Consider the following 22,351-nt stretch of genomic DNA (forward strand, 5'->3'; position numbering starts at 1 on the left):
CTTAGTCTTCAGTCCCGACAGCTAAGAGATGGCCCCTAGGTCACAGGGGTAGGCTGTCAGTGGCTTGAAGCCAGACAGACCAACCTAAGCTCAAATGCAGCTCCTTGTTCTGAGAACTTGAAGAGGTAACAAGCTCTCTGAACCTGCGTGTTTCATCTATAAAGTGGACATTCACAGCCCTTCCTCACGGGTTGTCACAGCAGCAGACGACACACAGCAAATAGTGCTTTTAGTATCATCATCATCAACACTATTATGTATTGCAATGCCCCTCAAAATTTATTGAGGACCCACCAGTCTCTTCTGTAACAAAATTCTTAACTCACTTAGACCTGCACAGTCCAATCCAACATGGTAGCTACAAGCCACTGGTAGCCACTTAAATTTAAATAAAATGAAAAACTCAGTTCCTCAATCACACTTCCCGCTTCCAAGTGTTCAAGAGCCACATGCGACTTGTGGCTAACATCCCACTTAGTCTAGAGCTGGCTTGATTTTTATTATTATTGATGTCATTTAGCTCTATTAATCTTCACAACAACCGTGTGAAATGAGAAGCAGCAGCAATATCCCCATTTCAGTATACAAGAAAACCAGGCACAGAAGAGGTTAACTTGCCCACAGCCACACAGCAAAAGCAGAGCTGGCATTTCGCTGTGTAATTTTGAGATTGAAAATAGATTCGTGCTCAGAAACACACACCTCTCACAGTCCTGGGCATTTAACCATTGCAAGTTCTCTTCCTGTGAAAGAAACAATCTTGTTTAATTCAGCCTTAAATCCCTGGGGTCTGCTCCAGGACTCAATAAAGCACATCATGGACAAACGCATCCCTAGCAACCACTGCTGAAGAGCAAGCGGCACCAGAACCACTGGGACCTGGTTTCTTTCAACGCTAGGAGGTCTGATCTCACAGTCCACAGAGGGGAGGGGTAAATTCCACCAGGAAGTCCACTAAAGCACCTCTCAATCTAGCCTGCATCAAAGAATTTTAAAGCTAGAAGTTTCCTTACACAAGATCCAAACAGCGAATGGATTTTCCATGTCTAGTTGATTGGTCCTGGCTGCCAGGGGAGGGTGGGGTCTGAGAAAGACTCCTGCTGCCCAGGTGTGTGCTAATCACCTATGTCTACCTCAGGCAGTGCCTCCTACCAGAGACCCAAACCTCCCATTTTACAGATGAGAAAACTGAGAGCAGAAGGGAGCAACCACCTCCAGGCAGAGCTCAGAATCAGTCTTACTGGCTGGGCCCAGGAGGAGGAAAATCCTCAGGCCACACAGAAAACATTAATCCAAAGAAAAGCCCCAACCCTTCCAGAACAATGCCCTCATCTCATCTGTGTCACTGTTCTGTCCCCAAAACAGATCTGAAAACCCACTGGAAAGCCCTACACAGCCCCATTTGAACTGCCCTTTTTGTCCTATGCAAATGACAGCCAGTGCAAGGCAGCTTGCTAAGTGCAGAGAACACTGGCTCTTAGAAAGACCCAGAGGGCCCCAGGGCTGCCCACTGGCCCGTCGCGCGGCACGGACAACCGCTGCCAGCGGCTGCTTTACCTGCTCCTTGTTACTGCTGTTCAGTAAGCCGGGTTTCTTTTTCTTTTTAATGGGGCTTGATGATGCGTCCTGTGGCGAGTGGCCGTTGGAAGAATGTGGAGGGCTGGGTAACTTTCTTTTCTGGGCTGTTCTCTCTGCAGAGCCAGGATCTGAAAGAGACACAGAACCACTCGTTTGCAAGCAGTCAGGGAGGCCAAGGCCCCACAGGGAGGGGGAGTGTGGGACACAGTGCATTTTGTCCCCAAACTCCCGATGCCATTTCAGTGTTCCTCCTCTTAGAATTGCTTGCCCTCCTCCTCAAAGTCTGTCTCAGAGGTCAGTCTTTCTGCGTCCTAAGTAACATTTTTGTAAAAACTTTATTGCCAAAATATAAAAATTGGGAAACTTCACCTAACAATCTAGATTTGGGGCTTCTCTTAAAAAAAAAAAGAAAAAGAAAAAGAAAAAACAGATCAGGCTCACATGTCCTCATGGCACCAGATACAGCTGAATCACAGCCACCTACCTAGATGGAAATGAGCTCTCCATTTTGCCACAGTCATCACTCTTCCTTACTGTGTCCCCTGCTGACAGACAAGGCCATGACCAAGCTGCCAAGAGTCGCCACCCAGGCACCAATATGGTTCTTATCCCAAAGAAATATCTCTTCTCCACAACCATGCCTACTGGTGAAAGCAGGAAACCATGAAGGATAGACCAAGAAGACCATACACTTCAAGGCAATGAAGGCACACATGCATCTTTGTGGAAGACAACAGCATTTACTCATGTTTATTAGGCTAACAGCACCACTGTGTAAAAATACACCCCACACACCAGAAAGTTCTCACGGCCCTATCACCGCAGGCATCACGTCTGTGCCCCTCTTCCGAAGTGATCAATACCAACAGTATTCCCACCAATTCTCACCTGAAAAGTGCCAGCCCCACTCTTGTCAATCCACCCCTTGTTTTCATCTCCCAGCATCACGTGTAGACACATCTACCCTTCCACCACCATCCAGCCAATCTTCAGCTGCAAGGGCGTGAATCCACTCCACGCCCGACGGCGGTCTTGTTAGCTTAGGCCCACATAATGGCACGGCTCGGTGTAGCTACGTCCTGAGGAACGAAAGTTACGGACACAGAAAAGGAGAGCAATGCCAAGAGCACAGGGGGGTGGGAAGGGAAGTGAAATCCAAATCCAGAAAGATGACTAGCTCCAGAGACTCTCCTCGCCCCGTTGTGCCGCTTGGGCAAGTGCCAGCACGCAGGCTGCGTGGTGCCTCACTGTCTCTCCCTCCCCTGTCTACAGAAAGTCACCGACGGCAGATTAACAGAGTCCATTCCGACACGGCCACATGCGCGTCCTCCTAGTGGTTTGCTTTTCATTGGAAGGCAAAGCATCTTCCAGCAGACTCACAAAGGGAGACAAGGAACAGTTTTCCAAAAACCCAACCCACACGATGGAGCTCTCCTGCCTCCCCAGGCAGGCTCCGGGACAACCCCGAGTGAAAACGGAGACCCAGCCCTGAGAGGAAATTAAATGCTAGCCACAGGCACCTGGAGGGTGAGAAGACCCCAGAGTCTGAGATCCTGCCACAGACATCAAACTGGAGGCCCAGAGAGCCCAGAGGGTTGGCCCACAGGCACACGACAGCTAGTTAGCAAGGAAGCTCACTAAAAAGGTACAACGTGGGGTCGGCCTGTTCCCCCAGAGAAAAACTCCTCTCATTCCCACAGGGGTCTTCACCCCTCACACATGAAAACTCTCACCCCCTCCACCTAGCCTTTGACCCAACAGTCCCCTCCTAGAAACACATTCTACAGTCACAAGGGAACAAAGCACATTCAAGATGATCCAACTGCAGCGCTATGCTGTACCCAAGACTGGAAACAACCTTAACGTCTGCAAGTAGAGGACTGGTCTAATAATATATTCCACCTCTACAATGGACTATTCTGCAGCCACCAAGAATAATGAGGCACCTCTACAGGAACCAAGATATGACAATCCCTAAGCTTCTGCACCCAGTCAAAAAAGGAATGTGCGTCTGGCACCATTAACGAACCAACACACCTCCCATTAAAGATGCAACACACACATCAATGTTTACATAAACCTAGAATGTTCCTGGATGAACACAAAAGTACGACAGCGCTCCACCTGGGGACTGGTGGTTGCCTTGGGAGGACAGCCTGCAGGGAGTGGGGGGAAGGATCATTTTTCACTGTATGCCCTTGTGTACTGTATTTATCATGAGTCTGGACAACTTTATCAAAAAGTATTTAGAAGGCTTAATTTCACATAAAAAAGCAGCAAGTGCAAACCAAAGCCAGTAATGAGCAAATGAGGGCCTGACTTAGGATAAGAAGTGTTACCAAAGGGTTGCGAGGGAGTTTGGGGTTTGTTCTACGTAATCTGATAAACCCCAATAATGCTGTTCCAGGGCCAGTGTATGGATGTTTTATAAAGGTGTTTTGGGGTCTCAAAGGAAATGTGCCCCAAAAGAAATGGCATCCTGCCCGGGGAAAAACTGAAAGCAATCAGGCAAAGGTGTGGATTTTGTTATGTTCTTAGTTTGTGAGTAGATTTTGAGAGAAGAAAGGGTATGAACAAAGACTTGCCAGTGGGAAGGTGCGGGACACGTTCAGGGAAAAGCAAGTTGTGTGTTCCGGTGTTTCTCAATGGAGCACTATTGGATTCTGGAAGGGACAGCTCTTCCTCACTGCAAGGCAACCTCTGCACTCTGCCACTCATTCCCACTAGTACCCCTAAACACTGTCAGAACAAACAGTACACCCACAAACTTCCCAACACTCTCAAAGAAGTGGTACTACCCTCCTGAAGAGCCACCGAGCTGGAAAATGGGGCACAGCAGATGGACACAAGCGATGCTTACTCAGCCCTTGGAGCCAGAAAGGGCCCCAGTTCCTCCTTGGACAGTCTGAGTTATCCAAGTGAATCGCTAAGACTCCCTGGGACAATGGTTCCCAACATGTGGTCCCTGTACTGTTAGAGCCAGATTCCCTCGGCCCCGGGAACAGAATGACAGAGTCACTGAGGCTGTAAAAGGCAAAGGAGTTTATTGACTAGTTCGAACTAGGGTCCAAGCCCCGAGCACCAACGCAGTGGTCTCTTTCTATGGGCAGGGACCCCGCGCAGCGGGAGTACAGGTCTTTTATGTTTTTGTTTTTTTTTTTTTTTTTTTTTAGCTCTTTATCGCAACCAAGCGTTAAGCAAGCAAGCCTTGTATACAAAAGCGGACTTTGGCTGTTAGCTATAAGTTAAGCAAGCAGGCCTTGTATACAAAAGCGGACTTTGGCTGTTAGCTATAAGTTAAGCAAGCAGGCCTTGTATACAAAAGCGGACTTTGGCTATTAGCTATAAATTAAGCAAGCAAGCCTTGTATACAAAAGCGGACTTTGGCTGTTAGCTATAAGTTAAGCAAGCCATCACAGAATTAACTAAAATGTTGTTTCAGTCCTGTTCTACAGTACCACTAGCAGCAGTATCACCTGGGAATTGGCTAGAAATGCACATTCTCGGGCCCCCACCCAACATCTACAGAATCAGAAACTCTGGGGTAGGGCCCAGTAATCTGTATTTTAACTAGTTTCCCAGGAATTGGGAAGTACGCTAGTTTGACATATCTGGTATATGTTTGACGGATGGAGTCTGAGTTTTCATGACTAGAGAATCCTGTTCCACACCGGTGAGCCAATCCCCTCGACTTCCCACCACTATCTGAGGGCTTGGTTCAGGACTCAGCAGACAGAAGCCAAGCAAGCAGGCAAGGCTGGACAGTGAGTCTAAATAGGAAATGACCCCAGGCAAGTCTCTTCACCTCTCAGGGCCACAGGGACTCACCTGTAAAATGGGAAGAGAGGGGGGAAAAGGGGCCAAAACCGTACGTTCTTGCCTGTAGTCCATGACAGTGCTTCGGGGACCCATGAACCACATGCCACCATGTTATACATGAATGTAACTTCCTGGGAAGCAGGGCCATAGCCCACTTCACCCTCCCAAAGGTGTCCTCAGCTCTAATGATACAAGCATTAGGCCCAGAGGTGTTTGGGGTTTTTTTGTTGTTTTGTTTTGAGACAGGGTCTCACTCTGTTGCCGGGGCTAGAGTGCAGTGGCATCATAATGGCTCTCTGCAATCTCAAACTGCTGGGCCCAAGTGATCCTCCTGATACATGGCTAATTTTTCTATTTTTAGTAGAGACGGGGTCTCGCCCTTGTTTAGGCTGGTCTCGAACTCCTGACCTCAAGTGATCCCCTCACACCTCAGCCTCCCAGAGTGCTAGAATTAGAGACGCGAGTCATCACACCTGGCCCAGAGGGTCTTAAAGTCCCTCTTAAACTTCAAAATTCTTTAATTCTATGGGAAAGAGGAAAAAAAAAAATCCCTAAAAATTAACACACTTGTAAGCAATTTGGAGCTGGCAAGGGAGTTTTGCCCACGCCCACCTGGAAACAAAAGGGGAGACCAAGGTCCTGCTCAGCAAGCGGGGAGGTCTGGCCCACAGTCGCCTATATTCCAAACAGTCTCGTCTCAGCAAAACATAAAAAGCCCAATCCAGTTTGCTGTTACAAACACACCAATTCCCCCTGGAGTTAATGAGAGTTCAGTGGCTGTATCCAAGGGGTAGAAATTTAATAGGTTCCAAACAGACACATCAGTCAACAGCAGGGACTTTCGATAAAGGCTCTTAGGGAGAAAAATTGGGAAGTGCCTGCCAGATTCAGCCGTCCTTTGGAGGTAGGGGCCCTGTCCTTTGGAGGTAGGGGCCTGCAAGGCGGCATTAGGACTTAAATGCCCCCACTCCCGTTGGGGCTGGGCCTCTGGTGATGACAGACTGCGGGGCGCAGACGTAGCAACCAGGCCAACATCAGCCACATCAGCACCTTTTCCAGAAAGCTGAGTCAATTTTTTTTTCTTCTTTAATGATTTAATTCCAACGAGGCTGTATTGCTAATAAGCACATTTCATCTATAAACTTGGAGCAATGACAAGTATCTACTATGGACCAATCACTGGGAAATAGTTCACCTTTGATCTGAAACACGTTTCTGCTGCCTTCTCTAAGTAGCAGGACCTGTGATTCTACCTAGTTGGCTCCCCAGCACCCACGTGCGTCTAGTCTGGCTCTGAAGGAGTTAATGTGGGAGAGGGAGGAGTGCTGCCTGGTGGAAGAGGACAGAGCAGTGACTCAGGGAAACAGCTTGGCATGGAGCAGAAAGCAGCAGAATTCTTCCCTCCTTGTGACATTTCACTGAAATCTTAATAATATGGGAAGGTCTACTGGGTATTAAGAACCAAGCATGTGATGAGATCTTTCCCAAACCTGTGTCTTGTGAACCACCAGAAATAATCCTGCTCAGCACTTCCCGGATGTCCTTTGACTTAGAGGACACCTCACTTCAAGATAACCCGGCCTCTTAGCTTTCCTGAGCCACGGGTATTAACGGCTCAGAGTTTCTCTTACTTAATACATGCGAGGTACCAGGCACCGTTCAAATCGCCCTCCTATAGCTCCCTCTAAGTCACACTTGCCCAAGATCACACTGATACCAAGTAGCAGGGCTGGGACGTGAACCCAGGAGTACAATGCCCAGGCTCACAACCACTGCTCCACATGGCCTTGCACCAGGAGGGCCTTGTCCTCAGCTCTGTAGCAAGAGGATTTCTTAATTTAGGGTCTATGGTTTAAGAGTACAAGGGCTGTCCAGAAAGTATCCAGCCACTGTTAATATAAACAGAACACAGTACATGGCTGGATATTTTCCAGACAGTCCTCGTACACTCTCATTTTGCCTTTTTTTGTTTCATTCAACAGCAGATGGAGGTATGAGGGCAGGGAAGGTCCAACAAAGAGTTCCAGGAACTGGGAGAAGGTAGAAAATCATGTGTTGTCACTCACTGATGACACTATTCTCTCAAAGGCAGTCCCCAGGCCAGCCCAGTGGCTCACGCCTGTAATCTTACTGTAATCTTCACACTCTGGGAGGCCAAGGCGGGAGGATCACTTGAGCTCAGGAGTTTGAGACCAGCCTGAGCAAGAGCAAGACCCCGTCTCTACTAAAAATAGAAAAATTAGCCCAGCGTCATGGCACTGCCTGTAGTTCCAGCTACCGGGGAGACTGAGGCAGACGGATCGCTTGAGCCCAGTAGTCTGAGGTTGCAGTGAGCTTTGATGACGCCACTGCACTCCACCCAGGGCCATAGAGCAAGACTCTGTCTCAAGCAAGGCTGGAGGGAACGGTCCCCAGGAAGTACATCTACCTCCCAATCTTCAAAGGGTGGCACCAGAACCTGCCCTATGCTACAAAATAGACTGGGGGCTCCGTGGCTCTCTCCTCTCCCCCTTTTCCAATATTCATCTAGGCCTCCCAGCCAGGCCACACCAGGTGCCCCCCCCAGCCCACATCCGGTGCCTTAGTCACAGCACAGGCAGTTCTCCAGGGGCTAGGAAATGACACACCATTACAGGGAATTGTCTGTCCCCTCCCTCCAGGGAAAGGGCCGCAGCTGAAAGGCCAGGCACTTTGTGTGTTTTTGTGGGTGTTAAATTTCCTTAATGATGTCGACAGCAAGCCTGCTGGGGCCTGAATGAAAAGAAAGGCTTGGTCAACAGGCCAAGGCAAGCATGGCAGGCCACAGGAGTAGGGTGACCAAGGACAGAAGTCACCCCCACATGCTCTAGTGGGTCACAAAAGACGGAGGCACAATGCCACAGTGGTCAGGAGTCAGCTCTTCTGCACTTCCGAGCGGTGTGACCCTAAGGAATCTACTTAACCTCTCTGTGCTTCTGTCCTACTTTAAGATGGAGACAATGGTACCTTGTGGAGTCACTGAAGGATTCAACCAGTTAATTCATGTACAGTTCTTGGTGTAATATCTGGCAGAAAGTAAGCACTCAATCAATGGTAACATTTTTTTAACAATCATTCCTCCTCCTCTTCTTTCTCCTCCCCCACCACCCTACTCCAAAAACAGAGCTTGCTTTCTCAAATCCCCCAAGTTCAAAGTCATGGAAAACGCCGGCCAGCATCAAGCCGGCCAGCATCAAGCGGAGACCAGCATCAGCCCAGTACAAGATTTCTGCATTTCAATCAGACTGTTAAAAAACGCCATGTTCCCTCCCCTAACCGCAAAGGCAGGGTCAGTGGCAGCGCGGCGTGGCAGCACTCTCTCCATCACCAGTCCTCTCGGCGGCCCACTTCAAACACGACCACACACGGGGGCTCCCTCGCCAGCAGCAGAGGCAGAGCTCCGTTAATCACTGCAAAGCGTTTCCCAAAGACACAGACCAGAGCAGGTACCCAAACAGGCCTCCCTCCCCAGGAATCTTCGGGCCCTCCCCAACCAGTAATTACATCATAAAGAAACAAAAGCCTGGAATTTCCTCCTGGCAGAGAGCAGAAATAATAAATTGGGAGCCCAGGATGGGGAGCGGGGAGGGGAGGCAAAATTTTCCTTACAGGAGAGAATGCCTAAATCGCAAGGAACATCTAACTGAAAACAAATCCCAAGCAAATGATCCTTTGCCCAAATGCTCAACATCTCTGAACCCCACAGCTACTCTAGGATGAGGCTGCACCCTGGCTGGCCTGGGCCCACCAGAGCCGGCCAGCTGAGCTGTCTCCTCCAGAGCAGCTGCCCTGGCCTGAGCTAGCTGTGCTGCTAAAGAATCCCTGCGTGGGAATGAGAACTTCCCATCCAGAACCAGGAAAGGAGGGCTGGAATGGAAATGAGGCAGTGGAATGAAAGGGTCACTCTCAACTTAGGGGGAATGTTATTTCACCAGGAATTCAGGGTACCTCGAAGGCAGAGCAAATGAGGGGCAGATGGCACCAGGAGGGGACACTTACCTGCCATTGAGAAAGCGTGGCTGCTCACAGGGCCCAGCCTCTCTTTTTCAAAAGAGAAGAGAGGCTCACCCACGGCAGACATTCCTGCTTCCGGATCCTCAGCGGCCTCTCCCAGGGGGAGGAGGAAGAAGAAGCAAAGAGGACAGGCTAAGAGTCACCACTTACCAGGCCAGCCCCAGTCTTGTACGTGTTAGGTCGCCCGGCGGGGCAAGGACACTGTCACCTCTTTGCAATCAGGCAGTCTGAGGCACAGCGACCTGCCTTCATGTCCCCAGGCTTTCGGCTCTCATTTATCACCCTCGACAGCAGCTCGGCAGAGCTGAAAGTCTTCAGTGCACTGCACCGAAGGGCCATTTATTTCACTGGATTGTGAATAAACATAAGCTACTACAGGTGTTCTGCGGGCTGAAGTGACGATATCAGAAGGGAACTAGAGGGGAGGGGGTAGTTGCAGTTTGCATTTTGCAGGTGTCTTTAATTTTTAATAACTGTTTCAAATTCTCTTTAGTTCTGATTCGCCTCTCCCAGGAAAGAGAAAACCCATCTTTTATCCTCGAGGTATAATCCCTTCCCACTAGACACAGCCTCCTCTACCCAGCTCTCAATAACGCAGAAGTGGTGATTAAAGGGCACATTCATATGTAAAAGGCGAACTACCAGAAACTCGCCCGGCAGGACAGAAATTGCTTCAATCTAGGGAAAAGAGGCTGATTTACAAATGAATTCCGTGTTTAGCCCTCAACAACCAGAGGCAATTGCAACCCAGGCCCTTTCTCCCCCTCAACAGGGACGGGGCTCTCGGGAAAAAGGACAACATCACAACAGGAATTTCCCGGTTCAAGAATGCCAGGCTCTTTCAGATTTTACCTGGCAGGGCCCGACTCCCTCGGAGAAAGCACTGCCCCCAACCACCCCCTCAGCAGGCCCAGAAGGCGCCCTCCAACACGAGCACATATCTGAGGCCACCAAGAGAATGTGGAGTAACCGGTTGCCTGTGGCCTCTGCCTCGCCGCTGGCAGAGGAGCCAGTTCTGGAGGCTGAGACCCGTCTGCATTATTTATCCCGGCTGCCAGGAAGCACCACGGGGGCCACACCCCCAAGCCCAGCCTGGCTCAGGTTCTGAAAAGCTCAGGTGCCGGTGCCTTTCAATCTGCAGCGGGGAATTGCGGCATCAGAGGGCCAATTCAGAAACAAAAAGACGATTCAGTGCCAGCCGCAGCTGAAGCACAGAAGTGGGTTGAGAAGAAAAGGGAAATAAAGAAGCTTCAGAAAGCGGAGAGATGAAGGGAGAGGTGCCGCCGCTAACCCAGCACCGCTCCCCGCGTCCCCTGGGTGGAGGCCAGCCTTGCCAGAAGTCACCTGATGAAGATAAGAAAATTCTCTACTGAAACACCAAGAAAGGACAGGACTTCTAATAGTCGCCTTGTCACATTCCTTTGGGGAAGCGAAGATTTCAGACCCAGCATGTCACCCAAATGACCCTGGTCAAAAAGATGCTTAACATTACTCGGGTGTCGGTGGGGTGAGTCTAAGAACGTGTGCTATCGCCTGCAGGCTCGGGAGTGCGCGCAAGGACGGACTAGAGTAGCCACTGCAGCACGGGGTGCAGGGGCCAAAGACAGGAAGCAACACCAAAGGGGGGTTAGATGCAAAATATCATGATGCAGCCATAAATAAAGGGTAAAGAAGGAATCAAGCAGGTGCTACTTTTACTAGGATCAGGTGCTTAGAACAGAGTAAAGCGGCGGTTCTCAGCCAGGTCCCCCCCAGGGGACATTTGGTAATGTCTAGGGACATTTTTGATTGTCACAACTGGGCAAGGAGAGGAGTTGCTGCTGGCATCTGGTGGATGGAGGGCAGGGATGCTGCTAAACATCCCACAGGACAGCCCCACGGCAAAGAGTGATGGGGCAAAAAAACACCAGTAGCGCGAGGCTGAGAAACCTGCCATAGAGAAACTTCCAGCGAGCTACCAGGCAGGTCTGGCCTTGTGTAAATATACCACCCACAGAGGCGTGTGTACTCATTAAGAAGGCAAATGATTCTTAATGTTTCACCTGTTGGCCTTGACTTCAGATTTCAAACAGAAAACAACAATGGGACAAGTCAGTCAACAGAGTTAACTGAGCAACTACTAGACACCTAGGCTAGCAGGGAAACTCACGGGAAGGCCTCTGCCCTCATGGGAGGACTGCCAGAAATAAATAACAGCAGCAACAGCTACCTCTTGCTGAGCACTTATCATCTGGAAGGCACTGTTCTAACTACAAACATCAATTTATTTACAACTCACCGGAATTCTACAAGGAGACAGGTTCTCAGCATCCCCATTTAATTGGATAAGGTAACTAAGTCCCAGAGAAAAACAGCCCCATGGTAATGTGGCTAAAAAGGATAGAGCGATTAAGAAACTGATTACAGATGGACAAAAAGCCGAGCAGGAGAAATACCAGGAGGGTGTAGCCAGGGAAATATTTCCCCATTTCCTTTTCAAACTGGGCTCATGCCATTCACAGCTATTGTTTACTGAGAAGCTACTTTAGGAATCCTCCCAAGAATCCCATGAGTTTGGGACGGTGTTTTTGTTCCCATTTTATGGGTGAGGCTCAGAAAGGCAAAGGCACTTGCTCGAAGGCAGCAGATGGACGATGGACGCAGCATGCCCCACCTCCATCACAGCTGGGTGCCAAGCCCTTAACTGCCCAGGGCAGCTGCCTCTCCCCGGGCTGTGAGTGCCACCTGGTAATTCTCCATCAGGAGGGGCATGATCGGCATTGGCCAATGTCAACACGGCACTGCTGTTCAGTGCGTGAGCTCCGGAGCCAGGCCACTGCGGCCTGAATTCGAGCACTGCCACCTGCCAGCTGTGTGACCTTGGGCAAGTTACCTAGCCTCTCTGTGAGGCAGTCATTCAGCTGTACCCACTAGAATCTTCCAAAAAGGTATGTTAGGATTAAATTAGACGATGCATGCAAAGTGAAAGGCGTCCAGCACATCAGAGAACCATGAGCCACGACCCATTACTCTCCTGTGAAGGAAGGAGGAGCCAGGAGAGTGGGCAGAAAAACTTCACACTGGTTTCCCCACATCTTTTTGCAACTTCATCATGGTAGTCACCAGACTAGCTCTTCCCAACCTTTTTCTGAGAAAAGCTCACTGATGAGAAACAAACTTTCACAGTGAATCCTCTCAGGCTGTATCATGGGTTCAACCCAGCCAGGCTCAAAATCCCTCCAGGACTAAGGACTTTCTCACAGATCAAAGAGCTCTTCAGGGGCCCCACAATTCCAGCCCCACCCTTCCGGATTGACCTTCTCCCAGGACTCCTCCCCACGCACCCTCCTCCCAACTCGTATAAGGCTTAGCAAGTTTAGGAGAGCTGGTCAGAGAGAATTCCAGGCTCGCACACCTATCGGAGCCTCAGAGTCCTGGCTATCTGCAAAGTATTACGAATGCCAAACCTTGCAGGGTGAGGATGACAGTGCCTATGTGGTGTCTGGCACATAACAGGTGCTCCGCAAAAGGGATGTTCCTTCCCCACCCATCCTCACGTCTGCCTGTTCACATCCATCCAACCTTCACAGTTGCGACTATGCGCTGGGCGGCCTTCATAAACCTAAACAAGATAGGGCACTCCCTTGCACAGACCCTCCAAGGGGCTTACTGCAGACACCCAACATCTTAGGGAGACCTACAGTGTCCCAGTGACCTGGTCCTGCTCACAGTTTTTTCTCCTTTATCCACTTAACTCCAACCACAATGGCCTCCTTTCTTTCTTGTTTTTTAAGAGACAGGGTCTTGCTATATTGCCCAGGCTGATCTCAAACTCCTGGACTCGAGCAATGTACACCCACCTGTCTCCCAAGGAGCTAGGACTACAAGCCCATGCCAATGCACCCCACAATGGCCTCCTCCTGCTCCTCAAACAAGCCAGGCTCATTTGTACTTGGCTGGCCCCTCCATCTAGAATGTTCTATGCCTGGTCTCAATAATTGCCAGCTTCAGCTTTTGACTCAAAAGTCACCTCCCCAGAGAGGCCTTCAATGGCCTCCTTTCTGTTCCTCAGATAAGCCAAGCTCATTTGCACTTGGCTGGCCCCTCTATTCTAGAATTTTCTATGCCCAATATTCTCAATAGTTGCCAACTTCAGCTTCTGACTCAAATGTCACCTCCCCAGAGAGGCCTTCCCTGACCACCCCAACTTCCAGCCTCCTTATTATAATCATCCTTAAGTTATTTTTGTGCTTTCCTTCATTTCAGTCATCCCTCCCTGAAAATTATCTGCCTTTGCTGGTTCACTTGTTTACTGTGTGTCCTCCAGAACCAGAACGTGGGCTTGATCTCAGCTTGTCTGTCCTCTGCTGCAGCCCAGTGCCCGGCACATGGCCCGGCTGGGAAGTGCCCCAAAGCACACGTCTGACCGATTGGACAGGGTTAACAAAGCTCCGAGGTGTGCCAGCCATCCTGACTCACAGGAAACTCCAGTTTTTCTTCCCCAGTCTAAGAATTTCTTCCAGCAAACCAAAAAGGCAACAGGGCTGTGAAGTCAACAGGAAAAATTACAAAAAACGGGAGCCTGGCCCTTCCAGAGCCCAAAAAGCACCCTAAAACAGGAAATTCCCCTTCCCACAGGTACTCAGCCATTCTCGTTTCTTGCTTAGAGAGCCCATTTCCCCCAGAAGTAGGGGGTTAAAATCCTGATTGTGATGGGGCCATGTAGCTAAATGCAATTACTGAAAAATCTAAGAGGGGAAAACGCATGAGGTTTTCTGAGGCCACCCATTTCCTAGTTCTCTCCATTCTTCTTGGGAAGAGCTACTGCTACACAATCATTTAGCAGTCAAAAAAAAAAAAAACAAGAAAAGAAAAAAAAAAGGCTGGTGACTTTCTCCAGGGAGAACACACTCCCTGCTAGGAGACCCCCACTGAGATGATCATTTAACCAAAACTGTAGTCTGGGTTCTTTGCCCTTTTCCTTATAGGACCCTTTTAAGTCTGGGGATGTCCTGAGGCACTTCCCTAAGATCCTCAGCCTGGCTCTGGATTCCTCAGTCCTGCCCCTGCAGCCTGAATCAAGGGCCCAAAAAGCAGGTACCGGTCTACGTGCAACAACTCGGGCGCGGCCTCAGACAGGGAAAGCACAGGATTATTTTTCAAGTTCATCTTCCCTGAATCCCACTCAACGGAGAGAAATTCAATCTGCTCTTTCCTGTCTCCCTCTAGCCCCCTCGGGCCTCTCAGAGTGTCAGCATCTCACCAGGCTGGAGATGAGTCTAGATTTTAAAGATACATATTTGTCTTACAACACAGCCGGTCAGCTCTTACCAATTAGTACTGTATCTGGTTCCAACCCAAGAAATAGCCAGCTGATTTGAAAGACGGTCCCCAAACTGAAGTGTGGGGATGGGGAGCCGTGGGAGGACCATTAGGAGGTGGGGCACAAAACCAGGTCAGCCTTACTAGGAAGGGAGCCCCACTGCCACGGATGAGATGAGCCAGTGCTCTAGAAAAGCAGCAGTGGGCAGGACGTCAGTTTAGGGGAACCTACAGCCTGGGCCTGCAGACCGAATCCAAACCACCCAGAGCTGGGCGTTACTTTTAAAATTTAGTAAGTTTGTCAATATTTTAAAGTTGGCAGAAACTGCATTTTAAAATCCAGATTTCTAGCTTCTCTTTAAAAATAAAATAAAATCATACGATCCCACCACACAGGGCCCCCATTTCTACATGAACAATCTTCCAGGATTCTCCCTTCAGGTGGAACTCTAAATTCCCCATTTGCCAAGGTCTTCTGAACTTTCAGATAATTAAATACAACCTTGAAAATCCTTTACAGCTGCAGTCCCCACCCCAGCCCCAGTAAGAAATGCCAATCTGGGAAGATAAGAAGAAAAGCTATGTTCTTAGTAGAACTTTTCAGAGAAGAACAGGCAGGCCCAGGAGGGTCTGATCATGCAAAACTCAAAGTCTAACACAACAATCATTTATGGAGCATGTCCTATGCTGTGCCAGGCCCTGGCTTGGTATTTTCACCTCTAACATCCAGCACAGCACTCACAACAAATCCATTAATTTTTTTTTTTTTTTTTTTTTTTTGAGACAGTCTCACTCTGTTGCCCAGGCTAGAGTGCTGTGGCATCAGCCTAGCTCACAGCAACCTCAAACTCCTGGGCTCGAGCAATCCTCCTGCCTCAGCCTCCTGCCATGACTCTATTAAGGCTACAGAACAGTATTGTGCGACAGAGCTTGCCCTAATGATGGCAATGTTCTGTATCTGTTCTACATCTGCCCTGCCTAATACAGCAGCCTCTGGCCACCTGTGGCTTCTGGGCACTCGATATGTGGCTAGCACAATGGAGGAAGGAATTTTAATTTTTATTAATGTAAATTTAAACAGCTGCCTACAACTAGTGGCTACTGTATTGGACAGCACAGCTGCAGAAGCTTAATACTAAGACAAAGGAGCAAGTCTAGTAGGCAAACAGGAGGCTTCTGAGTCATCCACCCATCCCTGTTTGCCTCTAGGGATTTGGTAGCTGAATTCAAGGCATAATGATGTGATACCCAGAAATGTGTATGTGAACTTGCCTTTCATTCCTCCTTTAGTCTAGCTTGGAAATTCTCAAACCGTTAGTATGCATAAGAATTTCTGATCAAAACTGATTACTTTCACGGGCAATTTACGGTACTTTCAAGGGTGATTTTTGACTTTGGAACCTAAAGGACTCCACGGTAGGAGAGGTATAAAGGAAGGGCTCGGAAAGAGGGAGGGCCTGGGTCTGCAAGGACGGGGACGAGGTGGGAGAGGGTGGCCCTCAGGGAGAGCAGGAGGCAAAGAGCTGCAAAGTGTGGCTCACAGGAAGGAACCTGGCAGGTCAGGACACAAACAGGACAGCCAGGCAGGCCGCACAGGAGGGACAGAGTCTGCAGGGCCCCTGCAGTGCTGGCCCGAGGCGGGAAAAGAAAGAGGAGCAAGGCCTTGAATCTCTAACTAAAGACTGTGGTCGCAGGGAGCCACTGGAAATTTAAAAGGCGAGTGGGACAATCAGACTCGTGTTTTAGAAACAGCCCACTAAAAGTGATATTATAATGTCGGGAAGGAAAGGAATCAGAGGCAAGGGGGCCATTTCAAAGAACACTAGTCCCTAGAGGGAAAAGAAAGACAGGCCACCAATCGTTTCACAGAGAACAGACATTTGAGCTCGGGTAATTATTTCCAGGCACTGGATTATGCTGAAAGCAAAGCCATCCTCTCTAGCCGAAAGGCTGCTTTTACTTCAGTCTCCAGGATAAAAGTTCTACCCATCTGATAGACAAAGTCAAGTCACAAAATGACACAAAAAAGCCACAAACAGAAGAATCAAGAATAAGTCCACGTCCCTAGCCTAGACCACTGGCAGAGAGCTGGGCTTATTCCCTACGGAGAAGCAGGTGTTTTGCTTAGGTGCAGGAAGGGGAAGAGGTAAGATACACAATTGGTTTTGGACATGTTGAGTTTGCGATGACCATGAACAACAGGTAGGGAGGTCAGGTGGGCAGCCGGCCCTCTGCATCATGACTCAGAAGATACCTAGGTTGGAAATATAAACCGAAGAGTCATAAAACTACAGATGTGGGTGAGATCACCCAGAAAAAGAAGATGCTGGGGGAACGAGGACAGGGCCACGCTTTCAGCGACCCCAACATTTAATGGCCAGAGAGAAGAGAAGAAGGTGCCAAGGAAATAGGGGAAAATCAGAACTGTGGTGGCAAAGTCGAAGGAAGAGATGGTTCCAGAAGAACCATCAGCCATGTCCAACACTGCTGAGAGATCAAGGCAGATGAGGGCTGAAAAACTCCACTGGAAAAGGCAACGTGGAGTCTTCAGGAAGCTCAGTGAGAGTGTGGACGCTGGATGGAGTGACAGTGTAGCCGGCAGGAGAAAGTGGGAGGGGAGAAAACCATGACAGGAGCATGACACTCCTCCTAAGAAGGGTGGCTTTGCAGAAGAGGCCAGAAATAGGACAGTAGCTAGTAGGGAAGATGTGGGGTCACGAGAGTAAGCGTGTTTACAACTCTGCATCCTTCAAAAGGTTAAGCATAGTTACCCTATGACCGCACAATTTCACTCCTAAATCTACACCCGGGTATGTGGGATAGCTATACAATGCAGCATTACTCAGCCATAAAAAAGAAATGAATATGCTCCCGGACTTACGATTAAGTTGAAACCATCATAAGTCACGAATGCGTATCGCTTTGGCGTCATCAAAGTCAAGCACCCTCTGTACTGATGCACGCATGCTACAATGACGTGGACAAGCCTTGAAAACCTTATTCTAAGTGAAAGAACTCAGACACAAAAGGTCACTTACTCTATAACTCACATGAAACGCCTACCGTAAGCAAATCCACAGGCACAGAATGTCGACTGTGCCAGGGGCTGGGTGAGGAGAGAATGGGAAGTGACTGCTAATAAGTATGACCTTTCTTACTGGGGGTGATGAAAACGTTCTAAAATTGGTTGTGGCATTGATGGCACAACTCTGTGAACATATTAAAAACCACTTAACGATACAATTTAAAATGGAGTACAGTGTGTGAATTATATCTCAATAAAGCTGCTTTTATTTGTTAAAAAGTCTGTCAAATGCTGGATTCTCTAGGTTTCCAGGAAAGCCTGGGGTAGGTGTGGGGGACACAGGAGGTTGGAGGGGTCTATAACTTCGCACTCGCCCCGACCACCACACGTAGGCTCTTCTAAACTTGCTCCGCACTCAAGTCGCCAGTAAAGGATCCACGGCCAATGGGACAAAATGAAGCAATTCTTATTTAAAACTTTCAGGCAAAAAAATGTGCCAGGATCTCTACAAGTCCTCAGAGTTGGTACGTTTATTCTGCAGGCATTTAAAGGAAGAAAAAGAAGAGCTGGTTCTTTTTAAACTAAGCTTGAAAATGGTCAATTTTAGATCACAGTCTTCTAGAATAATAATAGTCACATAAACACATAACGTGGATCACGCTTCAAAAATGGGGCAAACTCAAGGTTTCCACAAGCGAACCACAAAGCTCAATTGCACAGACGTTGCCGACAGGATTCCGTGAGCAGATGCACGGTGGAGACGATGCTGGCCAAGAGAAGGTAGAAGATTTCTCATTTGCAAAACCATAATCAGACATCTTCAGAGTTCTGGGATATTTTAGACCTTGTTAGGAGAGGAACAATCTGGTAGTTATCTAACTCACAAATTCTTTCCCCTGCACAGTACATGGATGGCACTTCTTGGGCTGTCGGAAATGTAGAAGAGCCAAAATAGAGTTAAAAATACTGATGCTCATTTTTTGAAAGAAAAATTCTCAGCACTTCTGCATTGCACTGTGATTTAAAACTGTTTACGGTTCTATTTTCTTAAAGAGTTTCCTTGAAAAAAAAAAAATGACAGAAGGTCTCTATCTCACAGGCGTCCTCATAAACAATCCCTTTGTGAAAGTCTTAATTTACATACAACAGTGAGAACAAGGATCCTGTACTAATTAAGGTCTGGGGCTGGTTAGCAAATTGCTATAATTGTATATTCTCTAGCATCCTGTCTCTGAAAACATATCCATGCCCAGGCAAATCGCAGCAAGAATGATACTGTTCAAGATTTTAATATCTTGGGCTTCCGCTGCATCTGTGCATGTTTCCAAGTAGCTCATTCCCTTGTGCCGGTGACATTACACAGACATTTTTTAAAATGGTTTCAGCTTTGGCAGCCTGGCATCGCACAGCACAATCATTACCACAAAATGCACACATGGCAGGATCAAGATGCAAGCAGCCCAAACAGGAGCGCCTTTGTACGGAGATGTGAACTCAACTCAGAGTCCATCATTTTTCAGGATTCAAATCCCTGGTCTTCGAGGGGCTTGCTCTGTACGCACCGTGCGGCCAAATCCTGCAATGAACTGTGCCATGACCAGTCTTCCGTAAAGAATGCAAAATGACAGCCCTCGGCCACTTCTGACCCGGAAATGTGTTTTGCTGGGTTCATGCATGGTCTTTTGAGAAACTGGTCTGCACAGACCACATTTCTAAATCAAGGCAGTTTTACAGGAAAAAAAAATCCCAGCTGGCAACACTGAGTGAGCCATATTCCTGCTGGTCAGCGATCTAATGGAGACCCTCTCCCATTCTCCAAAGCCCCCAGCATCCTCAGATGCCAGCTACAATCACTGATCTACCTGCTGGGCCGGCAGGCATTAGACTTGTAACCCTCAGGATACAACTCATGGTTAAGTACAAAGGTTTAAAACCAAAGATTAAACCTGATCCCAGCTCTGACCCTACTCTGCTACCTCATTACTCCATCTGAGCCTCAGTTTCTTCAGCTATAAAATGGGAATAACAACACACTACATTATGGCATTGTTATGAGAATCAGATGAAGTAATTTGCATACAATACCCGGCACCTAGTAAATACAAAATACTAGCTACACAGATACACCTGCCATCTAGATGGCACTTCTGATTTATGTTTGAGCATCTTTCAGCAGATCATTATCCTCAGACACAAATGTCAACCTGACATCTTGAAAGCTCAAAAGCTTTGTCTCCCGAGAACTAGAACGCTCTAGTAAATGCCAAGCCTGGCAGAATGGCAATGACTGACTCGGGAATTACTCAGTTAATAAGTGAGCACGTGTCAGGAGGAGAGGGGTGTACGAATTAAAATTTAGTTAAAGAACCTGAAAGGTTGTGTGGACTAGAGGTAGGAAGAGGATTAACGAATTCTGCACCAATTATTGCCAGAGGGTCTTAGTTTCCACGTACAGTACAGCTCGGGGGCTGTTTTCCACCTGCAAGCAGAGAATAGTATCGCCGGTGTCCCAAGATGCCAGAGTGGTCACCTCATCTCCTTTTGAGGAGTTATCTCTTTCGAAGTGGGGCACCGTTGGTGGGTCCAGGTGTCCCTTTTCTGGACAGAGGGCAGACAGGAGACACGTGGACTTTGCGCTGTTGTGGACCAACTCCGCTCCCCAGAGCAGCCTGGACCCCCACCCTTCCCACCAACACCACGAGCAACTGCCTCTCTGCCCAGATTAACCAGAGCTGGTCTCCACCGCTCACAACCAAAGACCCCCGACAGCGACAGTGCCATTTGAGGACTGAAGCACGGAGTTTCCCAACCCACAAGAAAGGCAGGCTGGAGAAATAAATATGTGTTCACTGAGCCTGGATCACCCACCGTGGACTCTGGATAACTAGGACTGAAAGAGGGGTAAGCCTCCATCCCCGTGGGCCTTCACAAACGTCACATCTTGACCATGCAGACCTCAGCTCTGAGAACCTCAGCAACCCAGGATCTTAACTCCAGGCCTCTGTGCACGCAATTTCCTCGCTTGACCTAAGTGGCTCCATCAGAGAGGTGCCCTGGAAACAGAAGTAGCCACGGTCGCCACTCTCTCTGGGACACAGGAGCTCAGTTCCACACAGAGACAACCACCCAAGGGAGTCCCTGAGGAGAGAGGAAGGTCTCCCTCAAAACAATATGACCCCTTCTCCTCAGTGACTCCCCACCAAAGCAAGGGCTCCCCAAGCACCTAGGAAAATCGCTCCCAACAGCTGCGCAACAGCTTCTGCACATGTTGCAGACGACACCAGGACAGGAAGCTGCAAGAGCAGCGCAGTGCAAAGCGTCGGAATCCCAGATCTGGAGAAGTAAATTTCTCTCTGATCCCGAGCCTGCCTGCTGGGCACCCCTGCGTAATTCTCGGCTGTGCCCTGTTGGGCAGCGGGTCTGTCTGGGCATGGCTTCCTCATCCACCACCATACTCTCTTCCTAGGGGCTGCAAGTTGGGCAAACAGCAGAACACAGTGAGTAGCTCTCACCACCTGACAGTCCGAGCAGTAAAAGCTCACTGGGTCTCTCCAAGTCGACTCTAACCATGGCTACCATTTTCAGGCACTCACCATGTCCCAGGAACTGTTCTGAGCACTCTGTATGTGTGAGCAAATTTCATCTTAACCATAACCTTTCATCTTTATCATCCCCTTATACAAGGGGAAACTGAGCCACAAAGAATAACTCAGGTAGGAAGAGGACAAGCCAGAACCAGGGAGTCTAGCTCTAGAAACCAGGTTCTTTTAAACCTCTATGCCATCCTGACCCTCCAAGGGAAGAGAAAGGTGGGTGTGACGGTCCAGGTCCGCCTAAAGGAGGCGCCTACAAGCGGGGTGCAGTGGTGTGTGCCTGGAGTTCCAGATGCTCGTGAGCCCGTGGCGGGAAGATCATTGAGGCCAGGAGGATGCAGTGCACTACGATTGTGCCTGTGAACAGCCACTGCACTCCAGTCTGGACAACAGAGCAAGACCCCATCTCAAAAAAAAAAAAAAAAAAGAGGAGGAGGAACCTGCATTGACACAGCGACACAATAAATAAGGAAGTAAAAGGTCCTGACAATGGCTATGAACAAAATCAGAGTGATAAGGAACCTTCTGGATGCTGGAAATGTTCAGTTATTTTGATCTGGGTCATGGTCCCAGGAGTGCATACATGTGTTAAAGTACATCCAACTGTACACTGTAGATCAGGTTAAAAATGTACTAGAAACTAGCAAATGAATGGAGGATGGTGGGGGCCAGCTTTCTTACTGGTGGGGTGGGAGGTTAGATAAGCAAGGAGAGAAGGCTAGAAAGGTCCATGCCATAAAGGGTAAGAGCTGGAGACAAGTGTATGAACCCATGTTTAGCTAATTCAGACACAGACAGGTACACATGGAAATGTGTACAGAAAAATACATGAGTATACACATTTCCTTGCTCTGTCAACTGAGAGAACCTAGAAGCAAACACATCCCAGTAGCAATGAGCACACCTAGTGCCCAGATCTTGGATTCTAATATATTCTCCAACAAAAAAAACCAGAGTCGCTGGAGAAATGGCTCATTCTAGGGCTGAGGCAGAACACATACAA

At 48.7% G+C, this 22,351-nt stretch overlaps 1 protein-coding gene across 11 annotated transcripts in view; it reads right to left on the reverse strand.

Moving 5' to 3' along the window:
* The window catches only part of ZMYND8 (zinc finger MYND-type containing 8), a 111,546-nt gene that overhangs the window by 75,983 nt on the left and 13,212 nt on the right, over positions 1-22,351 (reverse strand). For 10 of the 11 annotated variants that reach the window (XM_045528505.1, XM_045528502.1, XM_045528501.1 and 7 more), the window contains one exon: positions 1,558-1,706. In XM_045528505.1, coding sequence (XP_045384461.1) covers positions 1,558-1,706 — 149 coding nt within the window. Of the gene's footprint in view, positions 1-1,557; positions 1,707-9,414; positions 9,532-22,351 lie in introns of those variants that run through there. The other variant, XM_045528496.1, reaches the window with a different exon arrangement.

Source organism: Lemur catta, chromosome 17, assembly GCF_020740605.2.
Source record: "Lemur catta isolate mLemCat1 chromosome 17, mLemCat1.pri, whole genome shotgun sequence".
NCBI lineage: Eukaryota > Metazoa > Chordata > Mammalia > Primates > Lemuridae > Lemur > Lemur catta.